The sequence below is a fragment of the Hippoglossus stenolepis genome, chromosome 14 (genome assembly GCF_022539355.2).
Source record: "Hippoglossus stenolepis isolate QCI-W04-F060 chromosome 14, HSTE1.2, whole genome shotgun sequence".
NCBI lineage: Eukaryota > Metazoa > Chordata > Actinopteri > Pleuronectiformes > Pleuronectidae > Hippoglossus > Hippoglossus stenolepis.
Genome location: NC_061496.1, coordinates 24,387,106 through 24,405,649, shown reverse-complemented (window position 1 = coordinate 24,405,649; position 18,544 = coordinate 24,387,106). Strand labels below are relative to the sequence as shown.

The window sequence follows — 18,544 nt, the reverse complement described above, 5'->3', positions numbered from 1 at the left end:
AGAGGAAAAGCAAACATGGAGAAGGGCTGAAGTCGTGTGTTCTGTTTCGATGCGAAAAAACTAACGTGGATGTGGAGGTGATTTGGAAATGTATTGTTGTTCTTGGTCACAGCTGTGCTCGCTCTCTAGCTCTTTAGCTCTCTAGCTCTCTCGCTCCTGCAAGTTTCTGGCGGAGCCGATTCGAGATCGGGGGGGCTCTGACTAAATCGGTAGCATTAAGATCGTTTTGTAAACCCCTCACACTTCAGGATTATTTGGGCAGATGATCGGCACCTAGTGACCTCTGGTTGGGAAGACCCCTGCGATTGTAGGAAGGGCCCAATCAGGTCTAAAGTCATCTGGATTATCTTCTAGTGTGCAGCAGCCTTTAGTTGAGAATGTCGAGTTGTACCAGCATGAAACAGTTTGCAAGTCAAATTCAAGTTACTTTCTTAGCTGCTGTTCCAATCATTTCAAGAAGAACTGAAAATCTGGAAATCAAAGGTATGTGAAATGTATTAATAAGATGAAGTTACTTGTATCAGGTGTTTTTCATATTAACCTGTGACTTATTTGGATGAATAATTGCAAACAGTTCAATTTGTTAACTGGGTTGTGTCCAGAGAAAATGAAAACCCTGATCAACACTTCGACAGTGTGAGACTAAAGAGAGATGATTTTCTGTGTTAGGTCTGAGATTCTGCATCTGTTTTCAGAACCAAACATGAAAAATAGAAAAAAAGAATTATTAAAACGATTATCCAACAACTCAATGCTAAACCCTAACCTGAGCCCTCACAGAGCCCTTTGGAGTTGTGTCAGAAAGGTAAGACTGCAAAATGTCCATATGGTCTATAACTGAAACAATGGTCCTCACAAATATACAAGTAATTCTACACACACATATTGTTTTCTGGATACTTCAGTCTGTGTGCTCAGGTGGTTGTTAAACTGGTCTTGAAATCTGGAAAAGAAATTTCACACAAGCTAAATTTTCTCTCATCTTACCAGAAGTAAGTCATCATTGCAACAGGCTGATTTGCTCCAACATGGCTGCAGGATTTGAAAGGATTTGATTTCTTTGGTACTGTGAAGAATCCAGCAGGCTGTACATTTCAGGGCAAGTTGGCTGCTGGAGGTCTGACAGCTCCAGCCACTCATCCTACAGCATTCCTCCTGCATGGGCACATAAAGCATTTAGCCTGTTTAACCTTTAATAAACACGTTTCTGCCACTTTATCCACCGACAGAAGTGACATCTGGCTGACGTGGGTTTGATTGGTCACAACGATCTTCTGACTTTGAACTAGAAATCACACATACCGTTAGTCAGCTTGTCCTGTTGCAGCCTTTAATCGATATAATTCCCTGACCATCTGTCAGCGACAGCACTGTGAGGATGAGCTGGACAGTAGCAGTCTGCACATGCTACTGTTCAGGACAATTACACATTATCACTCTGATGCATACAATATGTCACAGATTTAGTCTGTCTCACGTATTCTACTTTCAATGTTTTCAAGTTGTAAAATAAATAAATAAATACAATTTTATTGCTTCAGATTTATGACCATGAATATAATTGAACAAATTTTTTCTCAAAGTAATTTCAGTTTGAGTAATTAACGCACGTGTCTGTTTAAGATCATGTGATTGGGATTTTTTTTAATTTTTAAATAACACTCAATTTTATTTAGTGGAAAATTTGTAATATTTTTATTATAAGTTCTAAGCAGAACAGATTAAGATTGTCTCTATAAGTTACAGTTTCATCTGTGTCATGATAACAGGTGAAGTTTGATCATGAATAAAATGCATCAAATATTTTTATGAAAAGTTTGGATTCCAAAAATGTACTTTAATTGGCTGTAAGTGTTTCTGTTCATCTAATTGCTCTGAAGTCAACATCGTAGCTGTTGTAGGCTCGTGCATCGGTCTCCATTTAAACAAGTTTTAAAACAATGGATTTATAAAGTTATCGTCGTAGTCATTGTTCTTGGTGTTCACGGTCCCTCTTGTTGTCTGTTGATCGTGAGAGCTTCATTCAGCTCGATCAGTGGTCTAAGTTGAGTAAATTGAGTTGTATCAACATTAGGAGGTTTGCAAGTAAAGTTCAAGTTCAAAGTTATTTTCTTAGATTGGCTGCTGCATCTATCATTTCTTATCGTGTCGTGTTTCAGCACTGCAGACAGTTAAACTAGAAATCAATGGGGCATCTAATGCACATGTTCTCTGTCATGACAAGATAATTGAAAGTAAAGTCAATAGGATCCATTAGATCGTGGCTGGGAGCTTTTTAAGTAACTGTCACACTCAGTTTTGTTTAGTTGATATGTGACGTTTTATAAAACTTTTATTTTAAGTTAGAAACAGAATAGATTAAGATCTGTCATGTGTCAAAAAATACATCAAATTGAATCAAATCTTTTTAGGAAGAAATTATATTAAAATATATATTTTTATTTATTCATGAAAATGACTAAACTAAATATAAAAAAGGCAATAAATATGTTTTCCACTTGCATATTTTCCAAACCAATGGTTACTGGCCTCCCATCTGTCCTGATTGGATCCTGCTTGTCATGACGTTGGTCACGGTGTAATCGCATTTAAAAATAAGTGAAAGTAATAAGTTGCCCTAAGTCAGTGAATGCATCGCTCATTGATTTGCAGTGAGGGGTGTGTAAGAACTAATTTGAACCTATTATGATGTATTATTTTTTAACAACAACCCAGTCTGCTGCCGACCACCCCCCCTCTTCCCTCCCGCAGTGAGTGGGTGTCTCTCTCCCCCTCCCTCTCCCCCTCCCTCCCTCCCTCTCCGTGCAGCCCAGAGGTCGCCCGCGGTGAAGTGACAGCTTACACGCGAAGCCGCCGCGGAATCAATACGGTGCCAGCCACTGTTGCAGCATCATCATCGACCATCAGCCGAGGCAATAAGACGATGGTCTAACTGGTTGCGTTCAATGTGCTCCCGCGGTGCCTTAAAGCCAACAGAGCCATTGATTGTCCCTGTTCGGCCGCTGATGAGTTGACTGACGTGTTTAAACATCGCTCTGATCCCATCTGAGCCATTTGTAGGGAACCAGGTTTAGAGAGGCCCGATCAGCAGATATTCTAATAGACATCTTTTTGATCATGTTGCTGCTCTAACCCGGCTGCACTGGGCTGTGGACTGACTGTCACTGACGGCTATTAGTAATAATCTTAATATCAGCCTCTGTGGTTGAAGTGGTTGAGGAGACTCACTGAAGGTTCAGCCGAGGCCTCACTTGGCTCCCGAGCTTCACTCTGTGTCGCCGCCTTGTGTTCAAACTGGGTCTGCATCTGCAGGCGGGAGGGTCCACATCCACTGAGGATCCTCTGCTGCTCACATACATAAAACATTCATAATAATAATAATAATAATAATAAAACACTTCAATAAAATCACTAACTTATTTATGTTTAATCTCTGATACAAAACACTGTTTATTTTTCAAATCAAATTAATTACTCAAATTATAATTTTTAAAACATTCAATTATTTTAACTCATTACTCTGCCTTGAAAAACCAAACAATAATGATCACTAAATATTTTAGCGCATGTGGCAAATTTAAATCAATTTTAATTGAACGATTTTAAAGGTTGGATTAAAAGAACATCAGGATTATTAATACAATTGAACGGTTTTACTTTCTGGTGCATGAAGCAGAAGTTAAAAACCAGACATCATTTATTTAAAAATAAAGTCATATCGTTTTTTTTTTCCTTAAAACTTAAAATGTGTTTAATGAGGATGCATTTAACAAAACTGATAAATAGTAATCCACAAACAAAATGCATGCAATTAAAAATAAAAAGAGCAATTAAATGAACAAACCTGCAAGTCGGGATTTCTGCACATCGTGAACAGCACCATTCAAATCTCCATCCGCCTCCCTCACACCACTGATCAGCATCAGCACCGCGTTCGCCACAGACCTGCTGGAGAAGAAGAAGAAGAAAAATCATAGCGAGTGAATAAAAATAAAATCTCAACCCGCTCCATGATAAATCCCTGAATTTTACAGGAACACAAAAAGAGAGTAAGGCTGTGGAGACTGAGGAATCCACGTGAAGGAGTCCGATAAAAAAAAATGTGGGACACACGAGCTCACACTCACCTTTCTATGAGAAGTGGCATTTCCCATGAGCAGGCATCATCCAACACACACACACACACACACGCACGCACACGTACACAAGCACACACGCGCACACACACAGAGGCTCCGCACATTTTCCTCCGTATCCTCTAAAATACACGTCGGGGGGGGAAAAAGTGCTGAAATTCCAGCCACTACCTTTGAACGCTCATTAGCGCCTCATAATGACTTTACTAATTAGGATGACACGGTTATTAAGAAGACGCGCGTCATGACAGTCACCAGCTCTCCTCCCCGTTCCCAAATATGTCGACCTCGCGGCTCCCGCATCATATCCATAACGATGGATGCCACGCGTGACACCGCAGCCGCGCGTCAGGGCGCGATCATGGCCTCAGCTCCAGCTTTCTATTTATATCTCTTCCTCTTAATTATTATTATTTTTTTGTAAATCCACAATCAGGTCTGGAATTTGACAAAGTGAAAAAAATAAAGCAACAGTTGAGCTTTTCAAAGTATCACTCACAGTTCACAGGCTTTCAAAAGTTGAACTGGGAAAATGAATAAAGCTCGGTTATGTGTGGATGAGAAAATAAAAAAGACGTGTATAATTCATCCTACCAGGTTGCTGGAACTGTTGCAGCTGCCACTGTGGATTTTCTTTTTTGCCTTTTAGTTAAAGACTTCTCAAATTATTTAAACCTTTTTAAACCCCTGTCTTCGTCTTCTTTCCTTCCTAATTCCCTCTTTTTCCATCGCTGCTAAGATTATTTCACATAATCTGTTTCCTGCATGGCCTTAAAGCACATGCATGTTTTGTTTTTTTTAACTCCTATTTTTTAAAGAGCTATTCTAGAATTAAACTCAATTCAATGGTTGGCTTGAACTGTCTGGATAAAGAAACAACTCCCTGATTGGTGAGGTGCCGGAGCCGGTCAGGATGCAAGCCAATGGCAGGAGGAGGAAGGTGGTGGTGGGGGGGAGGGAGGGATGGAGGGAGGGGAGAGGAGGGAGAGAAAAAGGCGTCGTGTGTTTATTATAAAGGAGAAAATATTAATTCCCCCTCGCCGTGGGCCGTGACGTCAGTATAGGAAGTCATTGTAGAGCAACACTGGAGCGATTAGCAGCAAAAAGGGGGAGCCTGATGTCGAGGAGTCAGCCCTGTGTATATCTCTCTATACGCCTCAACTTTTAACACAAAGTTCAATATCCAAACACTAAAAGGGACGTGGACCAGGCTGCGCAGAGCCGCACTTTGCTTTTACGCACATCCACTGAATGTAACATCTTGGACCATATAGGCTGTGTGAGCGTGGATTCTGGGTTTATTTATTTTTTCCACCTAAAATCTAGGCTCCTTTTTCTCTCTTTTTTTTTTCCTAATTTGTAACTCGACTTTATTTTTCTTGGCGCCGGAGGAGAAGCATCCCTCGCTGTTGTTATGAAGACGCCTTCACTGCTTTATTAACATGGAAGGATCCAGCGGGTCGAGTTTTGGGATAGACACTATTTTATCCAGCGCCTCTAACTCTGGTAACCCCGTGCTCATGAACGGAGATTTCCGCCTCGGCGACAGCAGGACGGCGGATTTCAGGAGCCAGGCGACCCCTTCGCCATGCTCGGAGATAGACACGGTGGGGACGGCCCCCTCATCCCCCATCTCGGTCACCATGGAGCAGGGCGACGCGCATCTGGTGCAGGACGGCAGCCTCCAGCACCACCACCTCCACCACCACAACCAGCCGCAGAGTCTGCCGCTGTCTCCCCAGCAGCAGCAGCAGCAGCAGCCGCTCGCCGGGGCCGGCTGCGCCCCGAGGACGGCCACCTCCTCGTTTCTAATCAAAGACATTCTGGGCGACAGCAAACCGCTGGCCGCCTGCGCACCTTACAGCACCAGTGTATCCTCACCGCATCACACGCCAAAACCAGAAAGTGCCACGGCTCCGGACGGCTTCAGGCCCAAGCTGGAACAGGACGAGAGAGGGGGCAAGTTGGACAAAAGGGACGACATACACAGTGACATGAAATGCAACGGTAAGAGCGAGACAATATGATTTTATAATAGAGTTTCTGTGGGTGCTTACTTGTATTACCGATGTAAATGCAGATCAGATGAGGGGGCTACAGAGAGTAGCCAACGCAAACACATATAGACCAGGGATGTACCAACAACAACCATACCACTCATAATAATTCGAATAAGGTTTTTAATAATATTATTATTCAGTCTGACTCGCTGTTTCTGATCCTGCTTTATTAGTCTAATAGATGTGGAAACAGATGTAAGCCCGTGATGTTCCCCTCGCGCTGGGCCCTCCCTAGTGGGTCAATTAGAGAGATTATTGTTCTTCCTGGAGGGGGGATCACGGTGCACCGAGAGGCAGCTACAAATAGAGACGGATTGACGTATTGATTTCTTGCTTTCTGAAGGAGAAAGAATAAATAAATAAATAAAAAAAACTTCAGGTGACAAATTCAGACAAATTTCTTTTTATCGCTTCAGCTCCGCCACACGTGTGTGTGTGTGCGTGCGTATGTGTGTGTGTAGAGCACTTTGAACGAGTTGGTGAAAGTTTGGAGACTCCAATTTAGTTTAATTGGCTCATGCATCCAGGCTGACACAAACTACAATTAGGAGACATGTGTAAGAGAGACAATTTCCAAGCAGGCCTAACCTTGTTCATGTTTACCTCCCTCCTCCTCCTCCTCCACCACCTCCACCTCCTCCGCCACCATCCTGTGCTTATGGACTAAAGAAGACGGCGACCGGGAAATCTCCAGTAGCAGAGACAGTCCGCCGGTGCGCTCGAAAAAGCCTCGCAAAGCACGGACAGCCTTTACCGACCACCAGCTCAACCAGCTGGAGAGGAGCTTCGAGCGACAGAAATACCTCAGCGTGCAGGACCGCATGGACCTGGCCGCGGCTCTCAACCTGACGGACACACAAGTCAAGACCTGGTACCAAAACAGACGGTAAGGGAGCCGCCATCATCAGCGACATCTTCATCACGAGCAGCATCAGCATCATCCACTGCACACACAGCCGACACAAACAGGACCCAACCACCAAACCTGTTGGGTCTTGGAATAACAGTAATAGACATGTAAACTCGGTCAAGGCTATGATAAGACTTACCACACCAGTGTATTTATTAATTTTAAAATTCCTCTTAAATTTATTTCGAACATACATTCACAGTCATCAGGGAATTAAAAGTTGAGGTTATTCGTGTTGCTGAGTAGGTTTTCTTCAGCCATTCGTTCGTCAGGCCTGTGTTTTAGAACTGCGTGGTCATTGTACTTCGATATATGAAAACCCACTGAACAAGTATGAAGAGGAAATACGTGGGGAAAACTTTATCTCTTTCTTTCTGTGACGCATGATCTCCTTTAACTCTCAGCATTTTTTTGGTTGTTAAAAATAAACAACAATAAAAAAATGGTTTATTTGCTGAATAAAGGGACACACACTTAAGGCTGATATTATGACAAATGCTTAATTAAGTTCTTTGTCATATCATGTGAAGTTGGATATTTTTCAGGAAAAAATATAGTTCTTAATTGTAAATTGTTATAAAATATCTATATGAATTAAAGCCTTTTTTTCTTGGCTGTACGTTTTGGTTCACAGCTTCAGTAAGGCCTGTTGTCCACATTATATTTAAACATTAACCTCACCAATGTATATTTTCCATGGTTGGAAGGAAGGACCACTTGGTGTGTGTCGTTCTTCCCTCCTCGCTGTAACTGCTGGAATGTTAAAAATATGTAGGCTATAAATCTATACTTAGAAATATATTTTAATCTGCTGTAACTTTAACACGTTACGCACCACGTTTCAAAGATAAGATACAAATAGATAAAATGACAAATAAAGGTTTATTTGAATACTTTATTATTGAGCACACATATTGCCAGGCCCTGTGTGTATGTGAGAAACATGTGTTCAGACAGTTTGAACCAAAGCACATCATGAAGTTGACCTCAGACTACAGTGTCTTGAAATGTTCTTGTATTCTTTTTTTTCCTAATTAAACCTGAACTCTAAATTGCTGCCTGTGATAATTAGACCTCCTCGTGCCAATTAAAGGCCTTGTGGGACTGAGGTGTAGCTCGCGCTGATTGAATAATTCATCTGTTTTATTTGGTTTCAGGACGAAGTGGAAGAGGCAGACGGCTGTGGGCCTGGAGCTGCTGGCTGAAGCAGGAAACTACTCGGCCTTACAGAGAATGTTCCCGTCGCCCTATTTCTACCACCCGAGCCTGCTGGGCACCGTGGACAGCACGACGGCGGCCGCTGCGGCCGCGGCCATGTACAGCAGCATGTACCGGACTCCTACCGCACCGCACCCAGGCCTCCAGAGACCTCTGGTCCCCAGGGTGCTTATTCACGGCCTCGGGCCGGGGGGGCAACCGGCACTAAACCCCCTGTCTAACCCCATGGTCGGCCCACCGCATCAGCGGTAAAAAAAAGAAAAGAAAAGAGAGACGATATAAGACGATGGCCAGAAACCTGGTTGAAGACGTGATGTGAGTAACTGCATCGGAAGCACATTGCAGGACTTTACTCTCCCTGTCCCATAAAGAAAGACCCATTTAAAGACATTTTACAGAAGTAAAGGAGGTATTTAATATAGGCCCAGATAAGCCTGAAGACTCTGTCCGCCCGAGACACACAGGACTGCTCATGTCTGATTGTTTGTTTGTTTGTCTTTTGTACAAATACACTTACATTAGCAAATAAACTTATGAAGTTTATTAGATGGAGAAGAACTGAATGAATAAAGAAGTAATGATACTAATCCAATTCTACTGATGCTTCTATTGAAATGTGAATCCAAATTTCCTAAATGAAACTTCATGCAGCAGGACGAATATTCAAAAATCAAGAAACTATTTCAACAAAATCATCAATTTATCTATGACATACTCAATAATTCATTATAAGCTGGATATTACCTAAATAGAGCCTATCATTGAAATCTTAATTTTCAATTATTTTGAAATTAAGTTTGCATTTACAGTGGCTTTTAGTTTAGTTATATGATTGTATTCAACAATGTAGGCTACTGTATGTGTTTTATTTTAACCTAAACTGATTTTAGTGTAGCCCAATAATAATAATAATAACAATAATAATAATAATAATAATAGTTGTAATAATAATAATCTCGGTTCGTTTATTTTTTAGGGTGACATAATTTTTATGACATAAATGGATCAACGTAAATCATCAGTTATAGCAGCATATGGTGTGTAAATAGAAGGACATTTAATTGAGTTGGAAACTGGTGATCAGAGGTCAGCCTTCATATTTACGTGCAGCATATACATATGGATGCGCAGCAGCTGATTGGTGGTGGTGGGGTGAGTGGTCTCGGTGGCTCGGGGTCTACACTGGGAATGTGGCCTTGGCTTAGCAGCTGTTCCCTGGGAGCACAGCAGACAATAAGCCTGAATTTCTCAGCGTGAGCGAGCAGGCGCAAGGATCAGGAGAAGAAGCCTCAAGAAAAAAAAAAAAGAAAAGAAAAGAAAGAAAAAGCGCTGATAATCTGCTCATTCTCTCTAAACAGTAGCTGTTAGTGAACTTCTTTCAGGGAGCTTTAACAAGATCTTGTGCAGATTCAAATTTTGTTCTCCTTCAGTGTCTCTCTTAATTTTTGCACCATTCTAAACATCATTTTTATGTTTATGATTTTCGCAGTAAATGCCAAATCTTAATTTCCTTTACGCGCTTCTCCTCTGTGCGTGTGCACTGCGGCATGATGCTGGATTTAGGAGCAGGAGTGAACGAACACAGCCCGGGACTGAAATTAAATGTTATAGAAGCTTTGATTTTATTTAGCCTCATTTGTGCGCGCACCGGGGAGAGTGCGCCGTGGAGGCGCTGCGTGTGAATTAGTGCCTCGGGGCTCGTTTGTTTTGGTTTCTTTTCTTTGAGCTTAATTGACCTCTGCTGGTTTATATATAAGTATAAAAAAAAGGACTGCATACAATCCCTCTGCAGCGCTGCATATTAAATTATCCCTGTCCATTTGTGTTTGTTGTGCGTAAACACAGTTTGGAATACTGCATATTTCATGCGCCATTGCTTTTGCTATTTTTGGTTATTGACATTTGTACTCTGGTCATATTAGAGGAAATACAACAGTGCTGCATTTGAATGCAAAGTCAGAACGGCCGCGCACAAGCCCGCAGACTCGCGACAGCGGTGCCATGTGCCAGTGGAGGCAGTAAACACAGGCTTAAGTTTAGCTGCTTCTTAATACTTTGAACACATGTTAATGTAGCCTGTTTAAAGCCGCCTGCTTGTCATTCACTGCATGGACACTCGGTGCAGAAACAGCCCCGCTGCTTTCACTCCCCGCACCGTGCATTCTGCTCCATGGACGGAGCCTTTAAGGACACATAGACCCATTAAAACGCGCCTTTTTTGTCCTCCCTGCGCCATTTAACCAAATTGCTTGGACAGCAGCAGAGTTATTACTGGCTCGAGTGTGCGCGGCACAATTACTGCGCGCTCCTCATACAGTAGCTACACGGCTCAGAGTAATTACACTAAATACAGTATCCATTCTCATTAGATCTCGGGGTTCATAAGGCGCAGAGGACGCGGTTTGGAGAGGCGGCGGTTGGAGGACAAATCGCTCCCTCCTCGGCCTTGCAAGCAGTGGGAGATGATTGCAGAGAAACAGTCCTGGCATAGATAACCAATGTTGGAAAATATTAGTCTACCATATTGACCCTGCAGCTCCTGCCCATTACAGCAGTATAGTGCCGACGCGTGTTGTTCATATGCATGACTTCTGCGGCATTATTTATTTATTGCGCTCTGCGGGTGGGAGGGGTGGGGGTGTCGGGCGGTTGTGCGGGCTGTTTTTCAATTCATTAATAATAGCCTGAGCTGTACAGCAGCGCTGAATTAATAGGCTGCTGCCACCTCGTGCTACCTGCTAATTTTGAGGGTTGCTTTGTTATTATTTTTCCAGTATAAAGCCGCCGAGTTATGGCACAAACAAGGCGCACGGAATGAGTTTAAAGTGGGCCACAGTGAGTGTGAGGTGAAGTGGCACCATGTGGCATCGTCTGCATTTGTCATGGACTCACTCACTGGTATTATGAATGTAGAAATCGTGTTATTATTATTATGCGTTTTGATTTATAATTGATGAAATCATTCAAGCACGTCAAAAGTCCAAATTCAACTATATTTTTGAATTAAAAAAAAAAAAATCTCATAGAAGGATAAAAATATTATTATAATTAATGTTAGTATGATTCTGACTGAAACTCTGTGAATTTGCTGTTGTGGCCAAACAGAGTTTTTGGAGAAGAGGAGCCATACTCGAGAAAACACAATCACTGGTGGAAAAAAGGGCAGCAGACTTGAATAAAGAGGATTAGGCCTTTCTTTTACATGGCGCATATTATCCACAACAGATGGGCTTTAGAGAGTCGTTTTCTTCTTCGTCTTCTTGCCTCGAGGAACCTTGTTGGGCCCTTTAATTGCCACTTTTTTCCCCTCCCTCCTCCAACTGATGTAATGGTGGGATATCTTTTTTTCATTACAATAATGAGGTAACACTTGCTCTCCTTGGCCTCTCATTATCACGTCTCCTGCATCACTCACTAAACACAAGATTTAACCCCACCTCCTTCCCCAAAAAACATTCTCGGCGCTAACTTCTATACATCATGTTTCCTTCACCGTTATCAACAAGCAGCTGCTCTGCACCCTTCCCATGGCCGCCTGTGTGTTGATGCAGCAGCGATTTACATCAGGAGCCTGCAGGAGAATTTACAGCTCTGCATAATGAGGGTTTGACCAGCAGCCACATCACTGTTTCAAAATCTACATCTACCATTTGAATGTTCACAGTTGGACACGTTATGTTTGGCACCAAGAAACATGCGCCAAGTTAGTCACAAACATAAAAAAACCAGAGTTGGTGGGTCAGCCTTGATTTTTTTTCCCTCAGTATTATTTCCTCTAATCACCAGCACTGCTTGAAAAAAAAACATCTCCCATTTTCCAACCCTAAATATACAGTAACCTCCAGCTGCAAGATGATGCAAAGAGGTGCAGTCTGCTCTACATAAATGTAATGATAAATGTACAACACATTGTTTCAGTAGCTCGGACATCTTTTGAGTGCAAACGTGAATAAAAGTTAACTTTACAAAAATCTTTTAACATCAATTAGCCTTTATTTTACTCTTTATGTAGATGCTAAAACATTTAATTCAAACATTATTCCAAGAGGCATTATGTCTCATAAGAATTTATATTTTTTAGGTTTAGCCTACTTGAATATTACCCATATCAAATATTTAACTGTTTAGTTTTTTATTTCTTACCTTATTAAAAATGATCTTGTATCCCAAAAATTAGTTTATCATTCTTAAATTCTTGAATTTAACTATCATTTTCCATTCATCACATTATTAATAAAATTGTATTTAAAGAAATATTCTTTTGTAATTGAAGATGCTAAAGGTGCACAGAAGTCAGGGTTCTTCGCAGCTGAAAGGTTGAAACGATTACCGGAGACTGATAATGAGAGTTGGACTTATGTGTTGTCGTTCTCTCTGACCTGGCAACATGACCTCTTGGCCCTCTGTGCTGATGTAGACTAACAAATTAGTGCTAGGACGCATCCTTTTGGCTTTTCCTAACTAAAAATGCTCAGAAAGTTTGGTTGTTAAGAGCAGTGAGTAACCGGTGAACAGACATGTTGACATGAAGGCTGTTATGCCATCCACTCGTCAGCTCATAAACACCCACCTCACGGCTGAGCCCAGACTATAGCGCGGACATCTGCAACCGTCCCGCTGAATGATGCCGCATAGCTACGACATATCATAGTTTAAATGGCCTCATCATTTCAGCAAATCCAGCCAGTTTCCCCTCTCTCTTTTTGTCAAGTGACAGGACAGCTGATGGCAGAGAAGCTCCGCTACCTTTCAAGTTTCAGCCAGGCGCCGTCACATGCGACCGCACAACCAAGAAGAAAAAAGTCTGTCAGCAGTGATGTCAAAAGCTTCAATTTTTACAGAGCAATTAGGGGTTTCATCACAGCAGAGTGATGTCAGGATTCATTATGGCTCAGCTACAGCTAATTGCTTCAAGGTTAAAGTAACAGATCTGACGGCATTATATTTTAAGTGACAGGCTCAAATTCTGGTGGTGTTTCACAGAGCATAGCGCTGACATTAAGAGAGTGAGCTCGGGAGGATGGGGGGCTGAGGAGCAATTGAAATTACTGTACTTTAGGATTGTGATTGGTTGGAGTAGCAGTAACTCTCTTAAGGAACATACATGGGCACCGGTGTGAGGGTCTACCGGTGTAAGGGGGAAGCAGAGGACAATGTAACACGCACTTTGTAAACATCCTTTCAACTACTCCACTTTTGGATTGTTCCTTGGCCCTCTTGGTTGTAAAGTATTGAACCAATATGGAAAAATGTTAAACTCTACATCCGTCTAAACTTCTCAGCACATTCTCCAGCATATAAGAGCCGTGTACACAGCAAACTGTTTTTGCTTGTGACTCCTTAAAATGAGGCCATATCTGCTTGCAACCACTTACAGGTTGCATGGCTCTAATTTAGTTTAATTTCAGTCTTTTAAGGCCTGAAATGGTCCAATTACAGAATTTCACAAGAAAGAAGCAAACAATGTAAGAAAATGTTTTTAAAAAAGGCAGTTATTCTCATTTGACCAATCATCTTGTGTCCCACGAGATTCAATTCCCGGCCACCTGTAGGGGTCCTGACCCACAGGTTGGGAACACCTGGTGTGCAGCACACCTGTGCATGCACCTGCAGAAAGCTGGTATTCTGGCCACTTGAGGTCAGGCGAAACAAGTTGCGAGCACAAGACTGACATATTATTAGCTATTTCCCTAATGTGGCTAACAAATAAGCGCACAGTGGTTATTTAAATGCCAAGACGACGTGGAGCAACATAGCATTTATTCATTCTAGTTTTTCTATGGCCGTCTGTGGGTTCGTCACTACAAGCAAACCTTTTCACAAAATAAGTACAGTTATCTGCTCCACTGATAATATTTAAATATTGATTATAGCAGCTTTAAGACAACAGTGAGCGAAGGCAGCAGGGAGCTTTAAGTCTGGGCTAAACTACCACCCTTATATTGAGAACTTTAATATTTAGTTTTTTAGGTCCAAAATCTATTCCCATTTTATCTCAGTTTTTGGTCTCTACCAACTCCTAAAGACAAAACCTGCCTCTTTAGACGCTAACTGCTCCACTAGTTTCACCAGCTACCAGTGTGTGGTTATTTACTCATCGGTCATTTGCTGGTGTGTAGCTACCATATACTGTGCCTTTAGCACCACGAGAGCCATTGTATTGAACCTAAACACTGAAGTTTGGGCCCAACAATCAAAACAACGAACTGAAAAACGCTACAAACACGGTAGGGATGAGGGCAACTGTGGTAATCTTCTGTGGGCTTGTCACCACAAGCAACCCATTTCACATATTAGTAGTGTTATTGGATCCAATGATAATAAAATATTGATTAGAGCAGCTTTAAGACAACAGTGAGCAAGGCAGCCGTGTGCTCCAGCTGTAAGTGTGGGCTAAACCAGCACCCTTGTATTTAGACCTTTTTATAACTTAATGACCCAATTTAAGGGAGAAATCGAATGTATTTGAATAAAATGAATTATAGATTGGGGCGTCCATGCCAGAGAGCTGCTGGAGCCATTTCTTTCCAAATGAGCAGTTGTTTACCCTTGGCTTTTTTTCCTCCTTATAAAGTAGAATACCTGATCCTTTGAACTGATTGTTTGTTTAACTGCTGCTGGGAATCAAGAATCCCTGAGGTCTGAGTAAGTGTTGATCTAAGGTTGGATTTGAAATAGCCTAATGAGCAACTCTTTGGATAATTAGTGATAGCTGGAATGCTTGTGGATAATTTGAGTGCCTCGCACCCTGTATGAGCAAGATGTTGGGGAGGAGGGCGGATGATGAAAGAACAGAAAGATCAGGGTTAATGAAAATTAGCATGTCAAGTCAGTGCCTACCTCTGTGTTTCTTTCCTTTCCTTTTCTTTTTTAAAATCTTTTGTTCTTCTTAAGATGCATCATTGTTGATGTAATGGAACAATTAGCCGCGTGGTTCATGGCGGGGATAAGGTGGCGGTGCTGCTGCTGCTCGAGCTGCACCTAACGCTGCGGTAATTAGAGTCAGGGAGGTGTGTAGTGGTGAGGTCCAGCAGGAAATGAGGAGGTGGCAATGGGCCTGTGGGGAGAGAAAAGGCTGTCCCCCTTCTGTGCCCACTCAGTAGTTAGTGGGAGACCACAAACAAGAGCTGTGCCCAGTTCAGACAATCATACAAGTTTGGACTGGTCTGGACTAAACCACCAGTAATTTGTGATTTTATCGTTTTCACGGTTGATCCGTCATGTACTCGTGTGTAAAGACACACAGCTGTGACTGCTGTTGGTCAATATTTCATCATTTATAATTTGTCATTTTTCATGAAAACAAGACATCTGGTTAACAGAGTGTTTCATACGTAATGGCAGTCAAAATTAAAGTGTGACTGCCCCACAGACAGTCATCTATTACACAGTGATCTTTTGTGTAATAGAGTCGACTTCATGGGAGTCGACTTCATGTTGAAATATAAATAATATACACAAAAGTAGCAAAAGAAATTTAGTCTAAACCGGACTGGATGTGATTTTTACAAATGGCAAAGCAAGGGTGACGTTAACCTCATTCCCACTAGATTGTTTGCTTTTGTTTTGAATCGCAAGAATAAGCAGCGAGAACTTGCTGGAGGTTGTGTTATGGCACAGTTAATTACATTTTTAAATTAAGCCAGTCTCAAGATCAGCTCGGTGGAGAGTGACATTGAGAGCAACACTGGGTGTGAAGAGAAGGACTGATAGGAGTTTACAAGTACCTGCGACGTGCAAGCACAGGCCTGCCGAGTGGTGAAATGTGATTAGGAGCTTGTGCTAAGCACTGTCTGGCCCTCTCACCACTTTACCGCTGCGGGCTTCAGGCCAGAATGCAAGTTGTTGATTGGCGCCGCATTTCTTGATATTTCACAACCGTCATCTCCTGCAAGAGTCGGGAAGACTGTTTCTAACACATGAGATGCAGACATATGTCTGCATCTCATGTGCATAAAGTGGTGAGAAACAGTTAGAATTGGTAAAAGTGTTGCTAAATGGTTATGGAAGGATCAGATGGGCATGGAAGTCAGAGCGCGTCATTGAAACAATAGTTGTGTTTTTCACTGGCAGTTGAAAATAAACTGAGCTTTTTTACCGGGACAAAAGTGGTCTTTCTCTGCAATAACTATGGGAATGGGCTTTTTATAAGGTTATTTTCCCCATAGTCACACAAAGCAGCTACCCCCCTAGTAGAAGCAATTTGCTGTTCACAATGCCTCAGCTTAACCAGCTAGGTCAGGTCAAGTTGACTCAGACAATAGGGACTTTAGTGTCTCAGCCACAGCACAGAGTGTTGCAGAAACAAAGCAGCTCGCTGCAAGTGGAGCAAACATTTCATAAAGTCGTGGCCGCAGTCTATAAATGTCCTCTCTAATCTGTTATTTCTCATCAAGCACACCCTTCATTCATTTCTAGACTTTTCTTAGAAAAATAAATCAATATTTGGCAAAATATTTAACCATATTATTTCCTAATGGAACATTGCTTTTTTTATTTTGATGGATGTTGAAAATGTATACTTCATACTGTTTATTTTAATGCCACTTTTACAAACATATAGAAAGCATTAGGTCTTATTGTAGTGTGCTTTGCCAGTAAATATTTAAGTATACAAATAAATATAGGATGCACCATACTGTTTTATTGTTTTATTTCTAATATAACATATTACTTTAGAAAATTATTTTGACCAAATCAAAGACTGTAAATTGCAATTAAATTGAATAAATTAAGTTATTTCAGTTTTAAGTATAAATGTAGGAAACATTCTTGTGATACTCCTCTATGATGAACATGAATACAAGGAGGATTAGAGCTGAAATGATAAGCCAATAAATCGATCAGTGGAATTGTTGACTGATAAAATAAATCGCCAGGAATTTTGATAGTCGAATAATAATGTTAAGTCAAGATACAAAGAATGATCTATTTCCTATATTTGGGGTTTTGGACAAAACAAGACTCATGTAGACATATGGAAAACTTTGATGGGCATTTGAAGCTATTTTAATAAAAAAAATAAAATATTAAGAAATGAATCATTAAATGTTGATGGCAATGGAAATGATGATTAGTTTCTGTGCTAAAGAGGACTTTTCTAACCTGCATAGACATAAATAGTGTTTCTATCGTATGACCTTCATGTTTTTTCCCGCACATATAGACAGTGTAATATCATTAGAGCCTATTCATTCCCTGTCAGTGATCCACTCCTGTGAAATGACTGGGGCAGAGGCCCAATTATAACAGAACATATGTGCGATAATAGGTAGATAATTGCAGGGTGTTCACAATGCCCATTTTAAGAGCCAGCAGCTAAGTCTCTGCTCAGCCGCTGTATGAAAAAAACATTCAAGCAGCCAAATACTGCAAATCCAGCCTCTGGTTACCATTACGATATGCAGCCTCTACGATTTCAGGTATCCATGAAATATAAAGTAAAAGCACTCAAGTATTACTATGATGCCTGGATGCAGACATTCAAAGAGAATCCCCTGAATATATCACAATCTAAGGCTGTATACGTTGTCCGCACTTTATGGATGTGCACATCAACACCAACTGGATTTCATATACAAAGGTCTCCGAGTAGCATACACAATGCCGCATATAGCAGGAGATGAACATCTGATTTGTCACATTTGAAACGCTAATGTTTAAACCAAAAGGAAGAGCACACAGTAATGTGTTCATTCATCTGCATAAACACCACCTGTCCCGGCACAGACAACTCCTCAAGCAGCGAAAGTTTAGTGGCAGCCTGTGTGCGAGCCAATCAGTCGGGGCCCAGCTGTGGTTTCACGAACCCGTAGCGTTTTTCAAGTGTCAGAAAGCGCTCTGAGTACTGTTGGTGGTGCTAGAGAGAGAATACTTTCATTTCATGTCATCCGCCAGCGAGACGAATAGGCGACACGATAACAAAAAGAAAAACAGGGTGTGCTATCACGATTGACATCCAAAGGTAATTTATGCCGGCCCTTTATTTACTCGCGCAGCTTCCATATACACACTGTGAGTTGTTCTTGAAGGCTAATTTGGAGCATATTTGGCATATTGCAGGCCCTCTCTCCTTAAGAATTTCCATCATTTGTCTCAGGCATGAGCAATGTGTTATCAAAATCCAGAGCAGCACTGATCACCTTGCCTTTTTTTCATTGTTATCATCCCTGGAACAGCTCCTTAGTAGCAGCGCTTTTGTTTGTTTTCCCTGCTGTTTT

General features: G+C 41.5%; 1 protein-coding gene across 2 annotated transcripts; it reads left to right on the top strand.

Annotated features, from left to right (window-relative positions):
* The first annotated feature begins 5,180 nt into the window (after positions 1-5,180).
* Positions 5,181-8,916, top strand: barhl2 (BarH-like homeobox 2). Of its 2 annotated transcripts, none has more exons than XM_035176851.1 (3): positions 5,181-6,143; positions 6,869-7,082; positions 8,264-8,916. In XM_035176851.1, the coding sequence occupies exons 1-3, from the start codon at positions 5,579-5,581 to the stop codon at positions 8,574-8,576; spliced, it is 1,092 nt and encodes a 363-aa protein (XP_035032742.1). In that variant the 5' UTR covers positions 5,181-5,578; the 3' UTR covers positions 8,577-8,916. The 2 variants fall into 2 exon arrangements, with proteins under 2 accessions (XP_035032742.1, XP_035032741.1); XM_035176850.1 differs by having other exon boundaries at positions 6,866-7,082.
* The last annotated feature ends 9,628 nt before the right edge of the window (positions 8,917-18,544 follow it).